The 18,603-nt window shown below is 39.1% G+C and overlaps 1 protein-coding gene across 3 annotated transcripts; it reads left to right on the top strand.

Moving 5' to 3' along the window:
* Window positions 1-8,205: 8,205 nt before the first annotated feature.
* On the top strand, window positions 8,206-18,471 carry LOC132702075 (solute carrier family 22 member 3-like). 3 transcript variants are annotated; one of them, XM_060670489.1, is made up of 8 exons: window positions 8,206-8,272; window positions 13,999-14,231; window positions 15,212-15,762; window positions 16,099-16,326; window positions 16,378-16,481; window positions 16,737-16,909; window positions 16,959-17,230; window positions 18,149-18,471. In XM_060670489.1, the coding sequence occupies exons 1-8, from the start codon at window positions 8,248-8,250 to the stop codon at window positions 18,201-18,203; spliced, it is 1,641 nt and encodes a 546-aa protein (XP_060526472.1). In that variant the 5' UTR covers window positions 8,206-8,247; the 3' UTR covers window positions 18,204-18,471. The 3 variants fall into 3 exon arrangements, with proteins under 3 accessions (XP_060526472.1, XP_060526471.1, XP_060526473.1); XM_060670488.1 differs by having other exon boundaries at window positions 18,146-18,471; XM_060670490.1 differs by lacking the exon at window positions 8,206-8,272 and adding an exon at window positions 13,607-13,697 and having other exon boundaries at window positions 18,146-18,471.
* The last annotated feature ends 132 nt before the right edge of the window (window positions 18,472-18,603 follow it).

The following is an 18,603-nucleotide window of genomic DNA, read 5'->3' as shown; positions in this document are numbered from 1 at the left end:
TTTAAAAAATAGGCTAATATGTCAGAAATTTGATAGACTCTATACGTCACTTGGAAAAAAACTTGGCCACTAGCAATACATTTTTTTTTGTTTACCTTGATATCTCTAAAAACAAAAAAAGTTACAGATAAATTGAGCGTTAGAAAGCTTCAAGAAAAATGTCTCCTTTAAGGTGGTGAAACTTACAAGTTTGAGCAAGATGAATTAGAACAATATCTGGCTCAATCTTCGCAAGCGTAAAATGAGAAAGGAACCAACCCAAAAAATATATTTACATGCTCGTTAGAAAGCGTATAGAAAAATGTCCCCTTGATATTGGAGGCTAAAGCTAATAAATTTGCTCTAGAAGCGCTGGGCGCATTTGTTTTGCGAAATGAAAGAAGAATTCCCATATAAACAAGATACTAGATTAAAGCTCACAACCATTGGGATAAGCGAGATCCAGAGGGGAGATATTATCCGAGTTTACATAATCAGGTCCGGTATCCAGTAATAAAATTCACCCCCCGTAAATCTGGTGATTCCAGAGAGGCCCATTGAGATAACACGCGTGACCCGTTCCCGCCGGTACTCTCCGACCCTGGCGCGGAATTACGGGCGTGTATTGTGCTCGCCGACGTCACCGTCGACTAGTGCACAATTAGTCATTACTAGATTCGCCGAGCCTCCAGGATCGCCCGACTCAGACTCGACGGAGGTAATTGCGCGTGAACCCGAAGCCAACACGTTCCTAGATCTCTCCTAGATTGCGATCTCCCTACGCCGCCATCAGTTCCGCTTTTAAAATGAAGAAAGGACCGATCTCCGACGGGGGCTAATCGCGATACGTTTTGGCAACTAACCAAAAAGGGCCTACACTTGCGCAGTGGTCAGTGACCCAGATCAAATGACCCCGCTATGAACCTAATCGAATTTGTCGAGCATCTTCGTAGCGTGCCCCAGGTCAAGCACCCTAGATGAAGATTTTGCGTTCCGTTCGTCTAGGAGCTCTCTAGGGGACGAGCTAGATAATTTTCGATGGCGCAGCATCAGGAGATCAGCGTCGACGAAGAGGTACAGGTACCGAGAGCAATTGCGGGTACTTCAAGTGCTCTATCTAGTCGCAGTACCAGCATCATCGCCGTCGCCATTGACGTGCGGAATAGAAGTGCCATAGACATGGTGCAAACTAACTCACTTCAGCGTTTACGTGTCAAAACGTGTACTCAACAAAAATTACTTGTACCGGATATTACAGAATGCCAACTAGTTTACTAATTTTAAATATCAATCAAACCCAGGATACAAGACACTAATTTTTCAGTGCCAGAAAAAATTATTATAAACGACGTTAAAATTTAAACACTCGGTATAGTCTGGCTCAATCTTCACCTCGCTGGCTTTTACAAGAGAGAACATTAGAGAAAGATGAAGATTAAGACAGACTATACCATGACGACGAAGAATTTGCGAGCCGATGTTTAAATGATTTTTTTTTAATATTTTTTGATGTAGAGTCCGCCCGTGAATTTTCTTCACTACGTTCCTGGGAAAACGAACGATGTTAAAACCCACGTTTCACGCCACTGGTCGCGCCCATCTCTCATTCCCGTCCTTTCGTTCTGTACGTGCATTAGTTACACGCATTTCATAACGACAGGGTACCTGTATATGCGGCGGTCGTCCCGCCGTGGAACATTTTTGATTAGCGATAAGTAATACCGCTGGGAATAATTTTCATCTCCGCGCGGGATTTTTCTCGAAACGTCGCACGAACGCGCGTCCCCTCGCGCGCGCGCGCGCGATTCGCGTGATTAAGCGGACTGAGATCCGGACATCTCGGAGGCCGCGCTTGTAGGACTATTAGGCAGTTCGACATAGATTTGTCTATGACTGTCGCCAATCAACAAACCCCTCCGTTTTTTTTCTTGGCATACAAAATGGAAAGTATTGGAACTATCTCAACAGTTATCCAGATATTAGGATTCTAGTTTCCTTTATTACTAGAGTATATGAAGGCACAGGCATTTCTCGGGGATCAGTCCACTCAGTTGTCAGTTCAAGAATGCATTTAAACGACGAGAATAATAATTTTCGGAAAACATTTAATGGACTGACGAAAGTTTGTTCACTAAAAGAAAGGATTGTAACAGACAAAATACACTATTTTGGTCCCGAACAAATACAAGAAATAAAAACCCAAGGGTACCAATCAATTAGTATTGTGTGGTACCATAGACGGGCATATTTTGGATCCGATATTTATAGATGAAAAGTTAACAGATCATTATTTGCAACTCTTTGAGCACCAAATGAACAATATATAGCAGATTTACTACTAAATATATCAGCGTTTTTTCTTTTGGGGACACAAATCATGTGCACAGAACTCCTTGTCTTACTTCATTGTAATAGGAATAAGATATTCTATTAAACACATATATACAGGGTGTCGCATTAAAAAAAATATGATGCAGGCTTATATATCAGAAATTTGATAGTGTATTGTTTTATACGGCACTTGGAGACAAACTTCTAGCTACTAGCCCTACATTTATAACAGATTTAGATAGTTGCATATCAAGATTAGAGTCTTTTGCCCATTTATAGTGTGGTCAATTGAATGTGATTGAATGTGGTGTCTAATTTCCCTATAACCCTCTTCAAGGAATATCTGACTACGATACGGGGCGATTCGGGGAATCCCACTAATAATATAGACTCTATTTGGTTCCCAGAATGACATAACTCACAATATAAATAAATAAATATAAATGTCATGGTATTTTTAAAATCACTTCGGTTAATTGACCGGTCAATGGATTGGTCGATTGACGCACAAATAATTGACGGGCTATAAGATGTATGGCCGATATTTCCTACTTCTTGTAAAACTTATTTTAATTAAATTAATATTTTAACATTGCATAGTTTTGTGTTCAACATTAATTTTCACTCGGTGAATTCAATATCTAAAGACGACTTTAGAGTTGCTTATGCAAAGTATAATCGAAAAAAAATGTGTGATAATTTATGTGCATTTAAAAATATGTTCAATGTGATTAAAAGCCTGCGCTCAGTAGAAGAGCAAACATTCTTCACATCATCATCATCACATATCTTCTCCACCAACCAACAAGGTTAAGAGACATTTGACGTCAAAACAAGCATGCACAAAATCTAAAAATGTTGCAAATCAATTACAATGTAATAAAGATATTGGAGGAACTCTTACATAAACTCCATTAATAAAAAAGAAGCAGAAGCGACTGTAATAATTACCGAGGTATTAGCATTACATTACAAGAAGAAGTCTCAGAATGGAAGAACAAAATGGATTTCGACTCGTGCGATCCTGCACAGACAATATATTCATAATAAAACAACTAGCAGGAAAGAGACTAGCAAGAGGGATAGACCTTCAAGTTGCCTTTATAGACAAAAGGCGTGAAACAGGGCCCCGGTCTTTCTCCAACACTGTTTAAAGTTTATCTCAACGGCGCGTTAGGGCAGTAGAAAAGAAAATGCAGTCCCATGGGGATAAAAAAAGAGGACACCGACCTATTTACAATCCTCGTCGCGGACGATCAGGTTGCGCTGGCAGAAGACCAACAGGACATCCTATATGATAAATAAACTCATTGAAGAATTCACAAAATGGGGCCTAGAGATGAACATTGAGAAGACAAAATACATGACTATAGGAAGCACGGGACAAGATAATAATAACATAACAAAAAATATATATATACCAGGCTATGAGTCAGCCTGTATTGACGTATGGGTCAGAAGTGCGGGTTCCAGAGGAAAACGTTACTCGGAAACTTCTTTCAACCGAAATGATGTACTGGAGAAGATATTCCGGTTTAACCTTGTCGACCATGTATAAAAAAAAAACAATTAAAATGGTATAGACACCTGCACCGAATGAGGGAAGAAAAGTTTCAATTAAAGGTCTGGAACTGGACACCAGCACAAAGAAATAAACGCGGAAGGCCTAGAAAACAATAGATTACAAAAATTCGAACCGAAATGGCAGTAAGAGGTTTCAACGAAGGAATGGACTGGACACGCTGAGAGGAATGACAGGAGACGCTGGAGTAGGGGATGCGAGAATCGACACAACGTTGCAAACAAGTCGCCATGATGATGATGAGATTATCTATCGGTCTAGTTAACATAATATTTTGGATCCATGGGAACCCACATGGGTGTTTTTCCGGTATAATCTGGCTTTATAGAAGCGCTGGTTAGGTCGGATTTTGAGTAGTTCTGATAGTTTTTTGATTAGCGACTTTGTGCGGATCGTTGGATTTCCTTTCGTAATCAATTATTTTGTTTTACGATTTCTGACATATACATTTACTCATTTCAGCCATTAGATGAAAATTCTAGTACATTTTCAACAAATATCAGCTTCATAATCATTTCAGAGTACCGACAAATAAAATACTGCTTTATCACACAATTTTGACACATTTCCTTGATCGGAGCTTAATTTAATTAAATGTAAGTCCGATTTAGGAACGGCGTTAGTAGTCTAGCAAACGAAACTCTTCCGTAACTCAAATTTAGGTGTCCCCTGGGACTTGGGTAGCCCTTAATAATTGAAAATATCCAAAAATCTTTTGTGTACTTACTGCTGATCAATCGGGATATCGAAGAACGCGCCACCACCGTACCATCACGTCCCGGGGCGCGACTCCGGCGTGAAAAAAAAATCCGAAACACCCCCGAACATCGTCGACCCGGAGTAGGGAGTGCACTGAACCCGCGGGACCGGAGTTGGCACAAGTTCACCGGCGCAATTGCGGATAAACTTGCGTGCGTTCTTCACGGTCCATTGATGGAAAGTTTTCGTCCGCGTGTGAATGAAAACTGCTGATTCGGTGCCGATTTCGGGAGGAGTCGTTGGCCAAGAGCTCTTTTAAGTCCAGTAAAAAACAAATTGCTGATAAACGTCAGAAAGGTCAAGTATTTATTTATTTATTTATCAAGCTACACAGCTGTTAGGAAATTGAGTTCGGAAACAACTAACTGACCAACTAACCAAAACATTTTTTATTTTCTTGTATTTTATTTACTTAGAGTGATATTGCAAAATGGAACACAACACAAATCCTCAAAAATTATTACTCTTGTTTTAAGTCGATGAGTGTTATCGTTTAGCCAAAAATCGATTTTTTATTCTCTGCAGGACTTAATGAAATTTGAAAAAGTCATTGTCACAATCTGTTAAAAATTAGTTTCTATTAAATGAGCTTATTATACAACTGCTACTGTGATGGCCCATCAGGAACATTTAATTACTTAAGGTCGCGATATGCATTTTTGCTACGGAAATGCAGATCAAGGACGACCACTTTATATCGAGGTTTATCCGAACTACTAGGACATTCATCAACATACACGGAAGACTTGGTGAAGGAGAATCTTTGAAACCTGATAATATGAACAAAGGAGGCCAAAGTATAAAAGAACCGCTGCAAGAGAAGAAAGAATTCTTCAAAATGTAGAGGCTGGCCCGACAATTATATGTAATATTTGGATGGACATTGGAGTTGTAATAGATTATTTTATACTGTCTAGGCCCGGCCCAACCCTTCAGAGTATCACCTAATCGTCCAAAAAACTGTCAAAAACTCCTATGTTGAAGTGAATAAGTCAAAACGTTCATCATTTTTGGACATTAAAGAGTGACGATTTAAAATTAAGTGAAATAAATGTACGTGTGATAACAAAATGTATGGTTTGCTTCAATCGTCTTGGCTTTCGATGGCAATTACTGAAATAATCTGCAAACGGCAATAAAACACCCGACCAGTCGGTTTTGCGGTATTAAGATTAATCTTCAATTTTTAAAATGCGCTGTACTGCATTTTTTCATCTCTGAACAGGTATATTGTTAATTGAATTTATTACACTCAGTCTTAAAGTAGGAGTAACTTTTTTTGCTCCCACTTTTGATCGTAGCTACTGCCCCAACAAATGGTCTACAAGGAAGACGTAAAACAGAATGCCCCATCTGTTTTGCTAAACTATGACGTACATATTGTTTTCCAACGGCAGATGAATTTAACCCGTCCAAAAGTTGCCCTTTTTTATAACCGGATTCCCTTTTGAGGGAATATCTTTTCTTTTTGATCTACATCCATTGACAAGACAATCTGACAACCATATGATACATCATTTAAATACAATATAGCAAAATGTATAAACAAATTAAAGAGCTCACACTTGTACTCGTACCTTACTGCCTATGCGTGATACAATATCAAAAAATTTTCGATTGAGAACGTTTGATAACTGATTATAGGAGAGGTTGAAAATGTCAATATCACTACAACGGTCATTGAAAAGATACATAGCATTGCATAAGGGGGTTTTTATAAGGAAATTTGTTGATGGGGTGAGCAGGTGGAAAATCGGCGAACTGCGGACAGATCTTTGAGGAACATGGAGGGGTAATTGCGTTAAGAGCTCCGAGCAGTCAATCCAGAAGAAGATAACCGCTAGATAGTTTCTCCGCCATTTTAAAAACAGGACTTCAAACCTTTCCAAAAGTAATGACTGTTCAGTACCCCGCGCCTGAAACACTCCGTCCGGAATTTAACGAACTTTCTCTATGTACCCTCCAATTGGTCTATATACCAGATTATCGCACAGTACCCAAGCTTGGATCTGACATAGCTAAAAAACAATGCTTTGAGAGCCTGAATGTTCCGAAACTCTTTAGTGTTACGAAATATAAAGCCCATCGATCTTGTTGCATCTTTGCAAATGGTTTCAATATGAGAGGCAAAGGACAGTTTAGTGTCGTACAAAATGCCAAGGTCTTTGAAAGATAGTGCATCTGGTAATTGGAGTGGTTTCCAGGCTGTAGTTAAAAACTATTGGGCGCTGTCTGTTACAAAACGTCATCACAGAACACTTATCCGGATTCAGATGAAGATTGTTTGCCACACACCAGTTATTCAACGACTCCAGGTCCCTCAGCGATGCTGTACAGTCGGCAACGTCCACCACAATCCTAAACAGCTTCGGGTCTTCGGCAAACAATAGGGCGCAGCTAGTTATGTAGTCGGCTATGACGTTAACGAGTAATAGGAAGATCAGTGGAGCCAATATCCACAATATCCTGTGGGTCGGGACACAGGTGTCAAATATAGTGTATAATATCTGATAGAACCTATCACAAACTAGGTTAACCTCATCTATGCCATACAGTGCTGACCAGTCAGTATTAAGAATTGTGCCATAAAGCAATAGAAAATTTGCTTTCCTGAAGTTGTATATTGACACTTCTGCGTTAACTGGAAAGTTGCACTTCTCGCTTTTACTCAATGAGAAGGTGAAGTTGAGCGTTGGATGATACTGGTCCTCCCTAACTATCGGGATGGGCTCTCTGCTAATAGAACACTCAACGTTTGACAACACCAAGTCAAGTATCCTGTCATCAAGATTAGAAACGACGTTGTACGGCTCTAGGCCAAGAATAGTAGTGAAGGTCATTAGGCTTGCGGCCCTTGGATCAGATTCACCGGGGTTCGTAAGTGCGGGCATATTAAAGTCGCCAATAAGGAGAATATTGCTATCGTATAAATAATAGATATGTTCCAAGCATTTCAGGAGGGATGCACGCTCCAGAAAGGTGGTATTTGGAGGGATGTACGTATACAGCCGCATGATCAACGCGTAACTTACAACCGACTACATCTACCTTGGTGACGTCGCTATTTATAGACTGCAAATTCAAAGAAACTGCTTTTTGATGGCTAGAATGACGCCACCGCCCCTTCCAACGCCCATGCCGGTCAGATCTCGATCACAGCGAAAGACAACCGATCATCAAACAGTTCACTCGGCAGTCAGCTTTCGGTGATAACAATTACGTCGTAATTATTGCCGCTTATACAGTTATAGAATTCAGTAGTTTTTGTGTTCAACCCTCTTACGTTCTGATAGACACATGGTATGCCAGAGTGAAAGGGTGTTGGAACGCTGTCAGACAAAGGTATTAGTTTAAATTGATTATATATATAGTATACTTACTCATAGAAGTTGAAAAAAAATATTTTAACAATCTACTTGTTTCAATGTTTCAATATAATGCTAATGCGTTTTAAATGGACTCGATATTGGGTTGACTTGCTTTATCGGCATTTTGTGCAACCACTTACTAATGATTTAGGATCGTTTCGAAGACGATCGCTTTGTTATCGCTTTTGGAACGAGCAGTATTTCTGTGGCCTCTTCAAAAATCGGTTTATGCGAAACCAGCAACGATTTTTTAGTAAGTCCTATTAATCGTTTTTTACATATTAACCAAAACATCTAATCAATTGCTCATACAATGATTCGGAGATCATCGCAACCAAATTACATAGGATAAAATAATAAATTCAATTTGCCCTTTAATAACTTCCAGTAGCTGCTTCTTTTCAAAGTACATATCGTTCTCAAGCAAAAAATGTTGACCAATTTTTCAGAAAACCATTTTGTCTGCTGTCGTGGTGATAGTCAACCTTTTGCTTCTTCGACTTCTTCTAGGATTTCTGTCAAATTTCTTGTAGTCTGCTCCGAAATTCTTCTTGGTTCCATCAATGTCTCTTGGCAAGAGTCAATGTTCGGAACACTACGTAACTCTTCATGCAATGTTTTAAATGTTCAAACAATATTCTTCTGATAGGCATAATATGTCAGCCATCTCGCTATTCCGGCATGATCATGCAAGTAGACTTTTTGGGACACCACGATCTTTTCGCGTTTTTCTTTCGTTTACACCATTCATAACTAAGTCACGTGCTGTGGCATACGTCATCTCGGACGTTAATTTTATGGCTCCACTTTCCCCAGATTGCGAATTGCGAATTTGGCGGACTTTCGTCATCAACGATTATTACGTTATCGATCCCAATCTCAACTTCTTCGTCGCTGGACATAACAAGTGACTAACAAAATTGAATAATGTTAGTATTTGGTAGGAAATAAATTGTAACACAATGTATATGGTACCTCAATAAAAATGGCACACTGAGTCTTGGAAAACCATTGAAAAACAGTTACTTGGTAATTACTAATTGCAAACAGAAGACGTAATAGAAATAACTTCAAAACTTCGACAACTGTTTCATAAAACTGACAGCATAATGCGATTTCACCAACCCCCACAAGTCACATTATATTATAGATAAGATTTTGTATTGCATTCCTAGGAAAATATTGAAGAGTTATTATGTTAAACCCTTACATCAGAAATCAGTTTAAAATTTCTAATGTGTTTTTAGTATAGGAGATCATCCATCTGAAGGACAAGTTCAACTAGAAATCGAGCTACCTCAAGTAGTGACTGTTTTAGGAAGATTTATAAAATGCGCACTAAGATATATAACATTGTAATCAAAAAAATGTTCCTACTCTTAAAATACAATAGTCCGCTTCACTGGCTTGTGGTACACGTGCTGGTCCCTTTCGCTTTACAACAGGCGGCGAAGTCAAAACCATAAAAGGTTGTAAAAACGGTATATCGTCGGGGGAACTTTACCCCTAATAATGTTCTCTTAATCCATACTGCTAAAAGTAGTAACGACATTATTGAAATGAATGAAATTCTCCAAAATTCTCCCTTATCGGTGGAGGACCAGAAAATGTTCAAAGATATTACGGAATAACTCTTACTGGTTAAAAACGCTGTATTTTAATTGACCTAAAAGCCATCTGAAGGGACAAATTTCAATTCCAAACCATTAAATTCGCTTTGGTTAGCTTTGGGTCGCCCCGTTGTCCTCTTGCGTGTACTGGGTATCCGGAAAACAAGAGAAAAAAAAATAAAAGCTGATTCTACTCAAGAAATTAATACTAAAATTCATATAGAATTTTTTCGAAAGCTCAAAAAGGACGTTATCAGACGTTGCCAACAAAAAATAAATCTGACATTCTCCAGTAGATCCATCTTTCTGAAATTGCTTCTTATTTAAAGTAAGCCAATTAACGATGTCATTCTTTTTTTTTTTTCGAAAAAGACGTAAGGAGTTTCTTGATCGGTAGGTGATATTAACCAGGACGAATAAGATCTAGCATTTGTTGGAAGTAGTCTTCAAAAACATCAGCACTGGATGAAATGCTAGTAAGCCATCACCGACGAGTCCATTCTTGCTATCAGTATGAGGAATTGTTCATCCTGGGGGTGCTTTTATCCCAATGGACCATCCTTCCACGAAAGCTTGCCTTGCACTATTTCAATTTTTGATCTCGCCATGTCGTACCAACCTTCATTTACCAAAGTTTCGTCCAGTTAATAGATTTTCTGGGAGGAATGAAATCATCCCCCTTCAATTGAGACATTATTATTTCAGTTTCTTTTCTTCTTGTACATATAACACAATGTTGAGTCGAAATCGTTTGTCGCTTGGTGCAAAACGGGTTGGGAAAAATGTATATGAAACTTTAATCAGTAGAGGACTTATTCAACAAGAAGCTTTAAAAGAAGCATGTCTACTTACCAAAACGCCAATATCGTCGGTGCATAGTCAATATACGAAGGTAGAAAGTTGCTCTAAGTAGGTATCTTCTATTTTGCATATTTTTTTACTCCATAAATTAAGGGCAAACACGAACATTGATTAGACAACAGTTTGGTGATGCATGCTTCGATATTCACGACACTGTATCCAAAAGATGGGTTGATTCCATTCAAAACTGTTAGACGAAAGCACGTTCGAATAAAGCTCTGATTATCATGAAAATACGTGTGAGAAACTTTTCGAAAAAATCTTTTAAAAAATATGTCTGCTACGCTCGTCGAGTTCAAAAACTGAAATCCAGCAATATTTGTTAGAAAATTATGTTTATTTTGGAAGTCCTACATTCATATGCAATTAAAAAACAGTACGAACGCGATAATTGGACTGAACAGGCTTTGCATACTGTTTTACGTCTTCCCCTATATCATTGCATGTTTAACCTAATAGAGCGCTTGTGGAACCAAGTAAAATCAAAGCAACAGGAGAAATAAACAGTAGGCAAAGTTAATCACGGGGTAGGAAGTATATATTCCATGAATCGAGATTATTTGCGGACGCGCCAAACAGAGAAAAACTCCGATCTCATCCACAGCGTCTCACCTACAGGCGGCGTCGCGGCGTTCGCCGTCGCCTACCTAGATTTCGCCCGCGGCCGATGCGTGCGTTGCCCGTGTGGAAAACAGCTGAGAATCGCGGGCTTCAACCTCTCGGGGTGAACGATCGCCAGTATTTCACTCTCTACAGCGCGTTTTCTTCTGCGAAGCCAAGCGTCCGACGCGCTGCGGCGGTGCCCGTGCCAACTTTGTTTCGTTTTTTGTCCGGTTCTCTTTTTATTTTGTACGTTTCGAAACGCGACGGGGTTATCTTCAGGACGAGGAAAGAAATGTGATGTTAATTTAATATTCACTCAAAAGTTTATACCGGGTTATACAATTTACCGTCTCTTCCCCAATACGAAAGATAATTTCAATTCAAACGGTCCAATTTAAATTTCAATTTTTTGAAAAATATTGTACCTATATGTTTGGTAATGCAGCCTTGTTGCATATTTTTATTATTTTATTTTTTCTTGTTAAATTTATGTAATTAATGAAACGATTATACGTCTACTTAAAGGCGATATTTAGAAAAATCACCTTAACGTAATTCACCTCCGAATCTTGTGCTCCTAAAGGTTAACCGCTCGTTGGACGCCCAATATTTTAGTCGTCCGCTGAAGATGAGCACTTGAGTGACTGAAACATGTACTGACGTCTTGGTTGTTTCCTGTCCCTTTCATTTAAAGGATATTTAAAACATAACCCAGCGTCGCATTTCGATAAATACAAGGGATAATATTCTTTTATAAAATTTAACATTCCGGCTCCCGTAACGGTCCTGAAAAAACCAAACTTAAGATTTGAATTTTGTGTCCACCGTTTTATTTTTGCTGGAAATTTGCAATTAAAAAGTAGCGAAATCAAAATGTCTGCCGCAGGAAAATATCGCGATTTTTTAAAATGCCAGTTATCACATTGCTTTTTTTTTATTAAATTTGGAAATTTATTTCGCCTAGTTCCACAAATTTGAAGGAAATTGTAGCCGCAAATGCATATTTGTTATACCCTGTAGAACTGATTTGTTCGGTCGTTTTGCCGAATAAGTGGAATCCATATAATATATTAAAAAAGTCATAATGACTGGTGTTTATTTATTTCTAAAAAGAAGGTCAACCGTGGCAACAATCCAAAGATAATTGTTTTGGCGTCATGAGATTCTTTGTCCGTTAAAAAAAAATTGAAAATAATTTTGGACATCCTCTATTTATGTTCCAACAATTTATAAAATATTTGCGTTTCAGAAATCAAAATTCATGTAATTTAGTTTGTTGCCATTTCTAAATTTTATTTGCTAATGTCATTGATAAAGCTGTGCGATTGGGTAATTAATATTAAATGTGTAAAGATAATAACAATTCCCTTAACCTAGTTTCGGAGAAGACCCCCACGTAAACCGGGTTTTGATCATTGAAACGAATATGCTAAAAGCATTCGACGCGTACGCTCGAAACTGATAAATATTTTCAGCATTGGCCCACCTGCGAGACATAGGCGTGCCAATGGGCCTTCGAGTGCGGTAAAAATGTTTTATTTTCAAATCCGAAGAAAAGTTTCAATGTTAGGTTGTTTTAAGAGTCTCCAGTTCACATTTTCCGCTTACAAACATAACATAGCATAACAATTACGCTTTGGTTTAATTGAGAACGCAAAGCAGATACGGTTTGTTTGTATTAGACGCGCCGCCTCTGACGCCGAACAATCTAGCCCACCTATAACGCATTTTTCATTGGGATTTCGTACCCGAGGTCGGACCGCTACAATTAATTTTTGTATAATTAAAATGTATTGTTCAAATTTTTGGCATTGACAAACACACCTTGGGCGGCGACTGAACACTATTGATACAAATTTATGTCCAAATTTCAATAATCAATTTTCTTAACCGTCTCAACCGAAATATTTTACGTACGATGGGCCAATCTTAATATCGCTTTAATTAATTCAATCATAAGAAGTAAAAACTACTAGCGCCCCCGTTGATTGGATAGTCGCATCAATCACGACGCTCTCGAGCATTGTCTGGTACCTGGTAAATAAATAATCGCTAATACTTGCCTAGATGACCGCCAAAAATCCCGGAAACAATGAATATTATTTAGAAAAGTACACAGGACAATACGCGAAATATCAATATATTTTTTTTTTGGCGCGATCTTTTGTTTGGTAGTCGAAGCCGACGCTGTAAGCGCTGCTACGTTGTTGAACGTGGTTTGGCACTTGTTCGCTAGATGGGACGACCGTAGGTAAATGAAAAATCGTGTCCAATAATCATTTAGACGACCGCAAAAATGCCCAAAATAACCACATCTAAACCATCGAGGACCAGCCACGAAGAAACGACTGCAATGTTTAATTAATAAATCACCGCGCCGAATTAAAACCGCTTAAGTTTCACAAACTTAATTCTTTTATATATGCATAGTATGCCAATAATTAACTCCTCAACTTTCACCGCATAATTTCACCTTCTCTTGAACTAAATGTTATTAATTTCAGTCCTTGCTCGTTATGAGCCGCGTCCGGTATCGAATTTTCGTCTTGGTATTGGAACAGTAATAGTTTATTTCGTCGAGGTGCCTCTAATAGTTAAAGACGAGTAAGTTATGACAAATTCATTTAAAAAAAGAACAAATTTTTTCCTGCGAACCACTTTTACGCCCCTAAAAAGCTAAGGTATTATTCGCAGGAACTTTAATTTAATACAGAGCTGAACGTAAAGTAAATCAATTAAATTAGTTATTAATAATTAAATTATTTCGAGTCAAACAAGTATGGTCGTTCTCTCTGAGTCAATAAAAATGCTCTGCCGATTGCAACTGACGCGCAGGGACGGGTTAAGGCCCAAAACTACCGTGGAACGAAGAACTCTTTTATAAAAATGAAAATTCTGATTCCAGTGGCGGACGAAACCCATCAAGCACGCGAAGACATCATCAGAGACACGATCGGAGATTTTGGACGATGGCAGCTCAAAATATCGTTGCTCATGTCCCTGCTGAAATTCCCCATGGCGTGGTTCCAGATGAGCATCATATTCTTGGCGCCTCCGATGAGTTTCTGGTGCCGAAAACCGGAAGACGCTGACGAATGGATGCGGCTCTATGACGTCGAGAACGCTACGGCCTCAAACGTACGTAGTAATTCAGTTTTTCGATGAAAAACGGGAAATAACAAAACGAGAACGAATCGAGGGTTGTGTTGCTTTGTTGTGGGAAAATTAAGAACTAGATGGCAGTTCTCGTCGTCTTCTCGGCCATCTTGGAACAGCTTATACCAGTTGTAAACATTTTTTTGCTGAAAGTAGATTCACCATAGGCCGTTGTCAACATTTCAAGTGTTTTGCAGCACTGTGACTCGTTTGTATACAAAATTTTGTGCAAATTCTTTGTTTAATTTTTTTTTCCGCACATAAAATACGTCTAACGCTTCCGTCTCAAATAAAGTGCACATATGTTAGAGACATGTGTACCAACATAACAAAAAAAATTGGAAGATCGAATGTAAGTAGTCCGCCCAGGTACAAAAGTCAATTTATTTTTTGAACACACCTCGTATTTGACGTAGGTCACACTTTATGCCAAGGGATACCAAGGTTAAAATAGTTGGGGATATTAACTCAATATCCCGTATATAGAACCCAATTATTTTGGTTAGCAACAAAATTTAAAAAATTTACGTTTAAAACTTTTTAGTTCTTATTTCTTCCAAATATTTCCCTAGTTTATGAAGTTAACGGCGTTGCATTTAAATTTATGAAATTTCCACCTTTTTCCTTATCAGTTAACCGCGGCCATTAAAACATTTTTAGCCATTATCTCTGGGAAATACGTGCCTTTTAAAAAAATAGATATCTATATAGAACTGAGATCGGCTGCCTATTTGAGGAACTCCTTGCCTGTTAGCAGTGGTTAGAAGCTGACAGAAGCTGATCGGTGGTACCTAACTGAGTATTTATCATATTTTAAAATTTAAATTTGCGTCTCTTTGCCTTACCTATTGATTTATATATTTACCAAAAAAAAAAAACAGGCGGTTGCTTAATTGTGGTATTTTGGATCCAGGTGCTCTAGCGATAACTTTTCGGAATGTCAATTCCTGTTATTCCTCTAGGAAGGATTGAATAAGGGTCACTGCTACATGACAAATTCAACCGACAACCAGAGCTACAACGTAGCCTGCCCTTACGGATACGTCTACAACACGTCGGTATTCAAGTCCACCATCACCAGCGAATGGAACCTGGTGTGCGCTAACCAGAGGCTGATGGACGTCACTCAAGTGACCCTAATGTTCGGGGTGCTGACAGGCAACGTAGTCTGCGGAATTCTAGCAGACAAACACGGCCGGAGGAAAATCCTGCTGTTCTGCATATTATTCCAAGCGGTCTTGGGCATGGTCGCGTCTTACGTGCCGTGGTTCTGGGTCTTCGTGGTCGTCAGGTTCCTGTTGGCGATCGCCAACGGCGGAAGCATGGTCACCTCCTTCGTCATCTGCATGGAGTCGGTCGGAGGACAATGGAGGACGTTGGTGTCGATTTTCTATCACGTTCCTTTCGTGCTCTCCTACTCCATCATGTCGGGAGTCGCGTATCTGTTAAGGGACTGGAGGCAGTTTCATTTCGCTTTATCCTCGCTGTCCGCTTTGTACATCCTGTATGTTTGGTAAGTGAAAGGAATCCCATTCGAAGAAACTGCATACAAACGTTACGACGAATGTAAAAGAATTAAAATTAATTTGAATTTTGACCAATATTGAGTAGAGTTCTCCAAACGATATACCGTTTTTAGAGACTTGCTGACCAATCAAATGATTTGGCCCATTTTAAAAACAACGAACTCATGAAACGTATATATTTTATTGTTGTAATGGACATAATTCTATCACATATTCTTTGTGACAAAATATGTATTGAACTCTTATCCTGGTTGTTTCCTCGGCAACTTTTTGACGCGGTCTCGTAGAATATCCCATAAAAATCAGCGGCCATGTTTCCGTAGGTTGATACCTGAATCTCCCCGTTGGTTGCTGGCGGTAGGGATGAAAACCGAAGCTACGGCCGTCCTAAAAGCAGCGGCTTCGGAAAACAAAAGAGACCCTGACCAAGTGCAAAAGGTTGTAGAGGAATTTATCGGCGTTTCTACGGAACAGAGGAACAAAGTACCATTTAAGTCCTTGTTTACTACGACTGAGCTCCGGAAAAGGACCGTCCTCCTAGCTCTCGTCTGGTAAGTCCTGCCATTATTAGTTTCCGCCGAATCCGCAAATAATTATTTCAGGGCAATTTCCGGCGTGACCTTTTACGCCTTCTCGCAATACACCGGACATATTGGCGATAACATATTCGTAGTCGTCGCCGTTACCGGACTTTTCGCCGTGCCGGGTAATAATTAAAAAAAAATGTTAGCATTTTACACTAAAATATGAAAAAAAAACGAAAATGAGAATACAAAGAAAACGCCATCTGCCATCTGTAGATCAGTAGTAAAACTAAATCCGATTTCTTTGGTTAATCGGGATCTGCAAATTATTTATACTCTTTTTGATGGTTTTTTGTTGTCTTAACGGTTTACAATGTTAAGACATTCTCAGGATCAGCAGTTATAGCGAAATCTAACCCACTCTGCCTCTGTTCAAGGGTTCACCATTTGCGCGGTCCTCATAGGCACTTTGGGACGAAGATACACCCAAATCGTCGCCCACGTGGCTACCGCTATCTGTTTCATTTCACTCCTGCTGGTACCGAAAGGTGTCTACACTTACGACTGGCCCAGAATCCTACTCAGCGGCCTCGGAGCTACCGGAACCGCGGTAAGCTGCATATGTCGTTGCGTAGCTCCTGGAGCACACCACCTTTCAGATGTCTTTGCCGGCTCTGTATCTCTACACGGGAGAACTCTATCCGACCGTGCTCAGAAACGCTGGAGTCGGGTTCGCTTCCATGTGCGCCAGATTGGCGTCGATGGTGGCGCCTCTGGTACTGGCTCTCCAAGAATCCGCGCAGTACCTACCGCTAGCGGTGCTAGCGGCGATTACCTTGGCTGAGGTCGGCTTAATCCTGCTTCTTCCCGATACGGGTAGCCGCTGGCTGCCGAACACCATCGAAGAAGTGGAAATGAGCGCGCCCAAAAGGTATATGCGAAAACACTTAAAATTAGATATTGGTACATGATGACGTCCATTAGCATTCACGTCCTCATCATAATCTTCCGTTCGAAGAGTCCATCTTCGCTTGGATGACTAATTCCCGTATTGGTGACAGATAAAGACCTGAGTCGCGGTTAACATAGTTAGGTTGTTTATAGATTTCTATAGACTCTCTTGTTTTTAATAAAATTTTATGTCCGGTTTTTGATTGATTAGTGCTAAGGCTGTTTCGTGTTCTCTGAGCCTAGTTGATATTTTTCGTCCGGTCTCTCCAATGTATTCTTTGCCGCATATGCATGGAATGCCGTAAACTCCTGGCATCTTAAATGGAATTTTGTCTTTGACGGATCGAAGATGTTGAGAGATTTTTGGACACAAATGAAATGAAAATATTAAGGAAAATAGCAGGAAAAGCACTCTGGGATAGAGAAGCAAATGAAAAAGATGGAACGACAACTTGTGATAAAAATTACAATGAAGTGCCTAATATTGAAAAAAAAAAGAAGAAAAAATAATATTTTGTGATGCTTATTTTATTATCTGTCATTGGAATTTGAATCGTTTCCTTTTTTTACTTTTGTTTTAATAAGAATAAATAATAACAATTATCATGCACATATTAGTTTCAAGAACGTATTATAGTGTCTTGTTGATTTATTAAAAAGCACAAATGAAACGAAATCATATTTAATTTTGATCAAATCCTTAGCGTTTCTCAAACTGTAATTTGTAAAATATGGCGTTTTTGGTCGAAAGTTTCTGTTATCATCGTGATCAATTTAATTAAATAAACATCCAAATTCAAAAATAAATTACTTAACGGCTTCGTTGAATTTTTTTTTTCAATTAACATGTACTTAAACAATTTACACGTAACAAATGAATTGTTTTTTTTTTCAGAAGCGCTCTGAAGAACAACAGGAAATACCAGAGCGTCCTCCAGAAGGAAGTTTACTGAACGGATCGGGATTAGCCGGGGAAGTGGTCGATTTTTCGGCCAATTAGGCCCTAATTTGGGTGCAATTGGCACCGCATTGAATGGGACAGATGTACGGACGTGTGTCAGTGTAATCATTCGTTGTGGACGCTGGCAAATTGATATTTTCCTCGACCCTCGGTCCGAATTTTAACTAGAAGGGTGGGTGTGGTGTTCGTTAAGTGATTTATTCAAAGGTGTGCTTGTTGAATCAATCTCGTTAGAACGGTTTTGGTTTTATGTAATGGAGGCCTCGAATTGATTAATTTATATTTGTTTGTTTCGTAGCAATAAAGCTTTTAATATCACGGGAGGTTTAATTTCACAAAATTAAACATCAAATCAATGAGATTTGGGAAACGCCTCATTATATTATACAGGG

The sequence above is a fragment of the Cylas formicarius genome, unplaced genomic scaffold (genome assembly GCF_029955315.1).
Source record: "Cylas formicarius isolate icCylForm1 unplaced genomic scaffold, icCylForm1.1 PGA_scaffold_5__7_contigs__length_24384050, whole genome shotgun sequence".
NCBI classification, from domain to species: Eukaryota; Metazoa; Arthropoda; class Insecta; order Coleoptera; family Brentidae; genus Cylas; species Cylas formicarius.
Note: the sequence above shows the minus strand (reverse complement) of the source record. Positions and strands in the feature narration are given on the sequence as shown.

Coding starts and splice junctions, on each gene's coding strand:
- LOC132702075 (XM_060670488.1), top strand. CDS start 8,248: ATGCGAAACCAGCAACGATTTTTTA. Junction 8,273..13,998: donor AAACCAGCAACGATTTTTTA/GTAAGTCCTATT, acceptor TTCTGATTCCAG/TGGCGGACGAAACCCATCAA. Junction 15,763..16,098: donor TTGTACATCCTGTATGTTTG/GTAAGTGAAAGG, acceptor ATGTTTCCGTAG/GTTGATACCTGAATCTCCCC.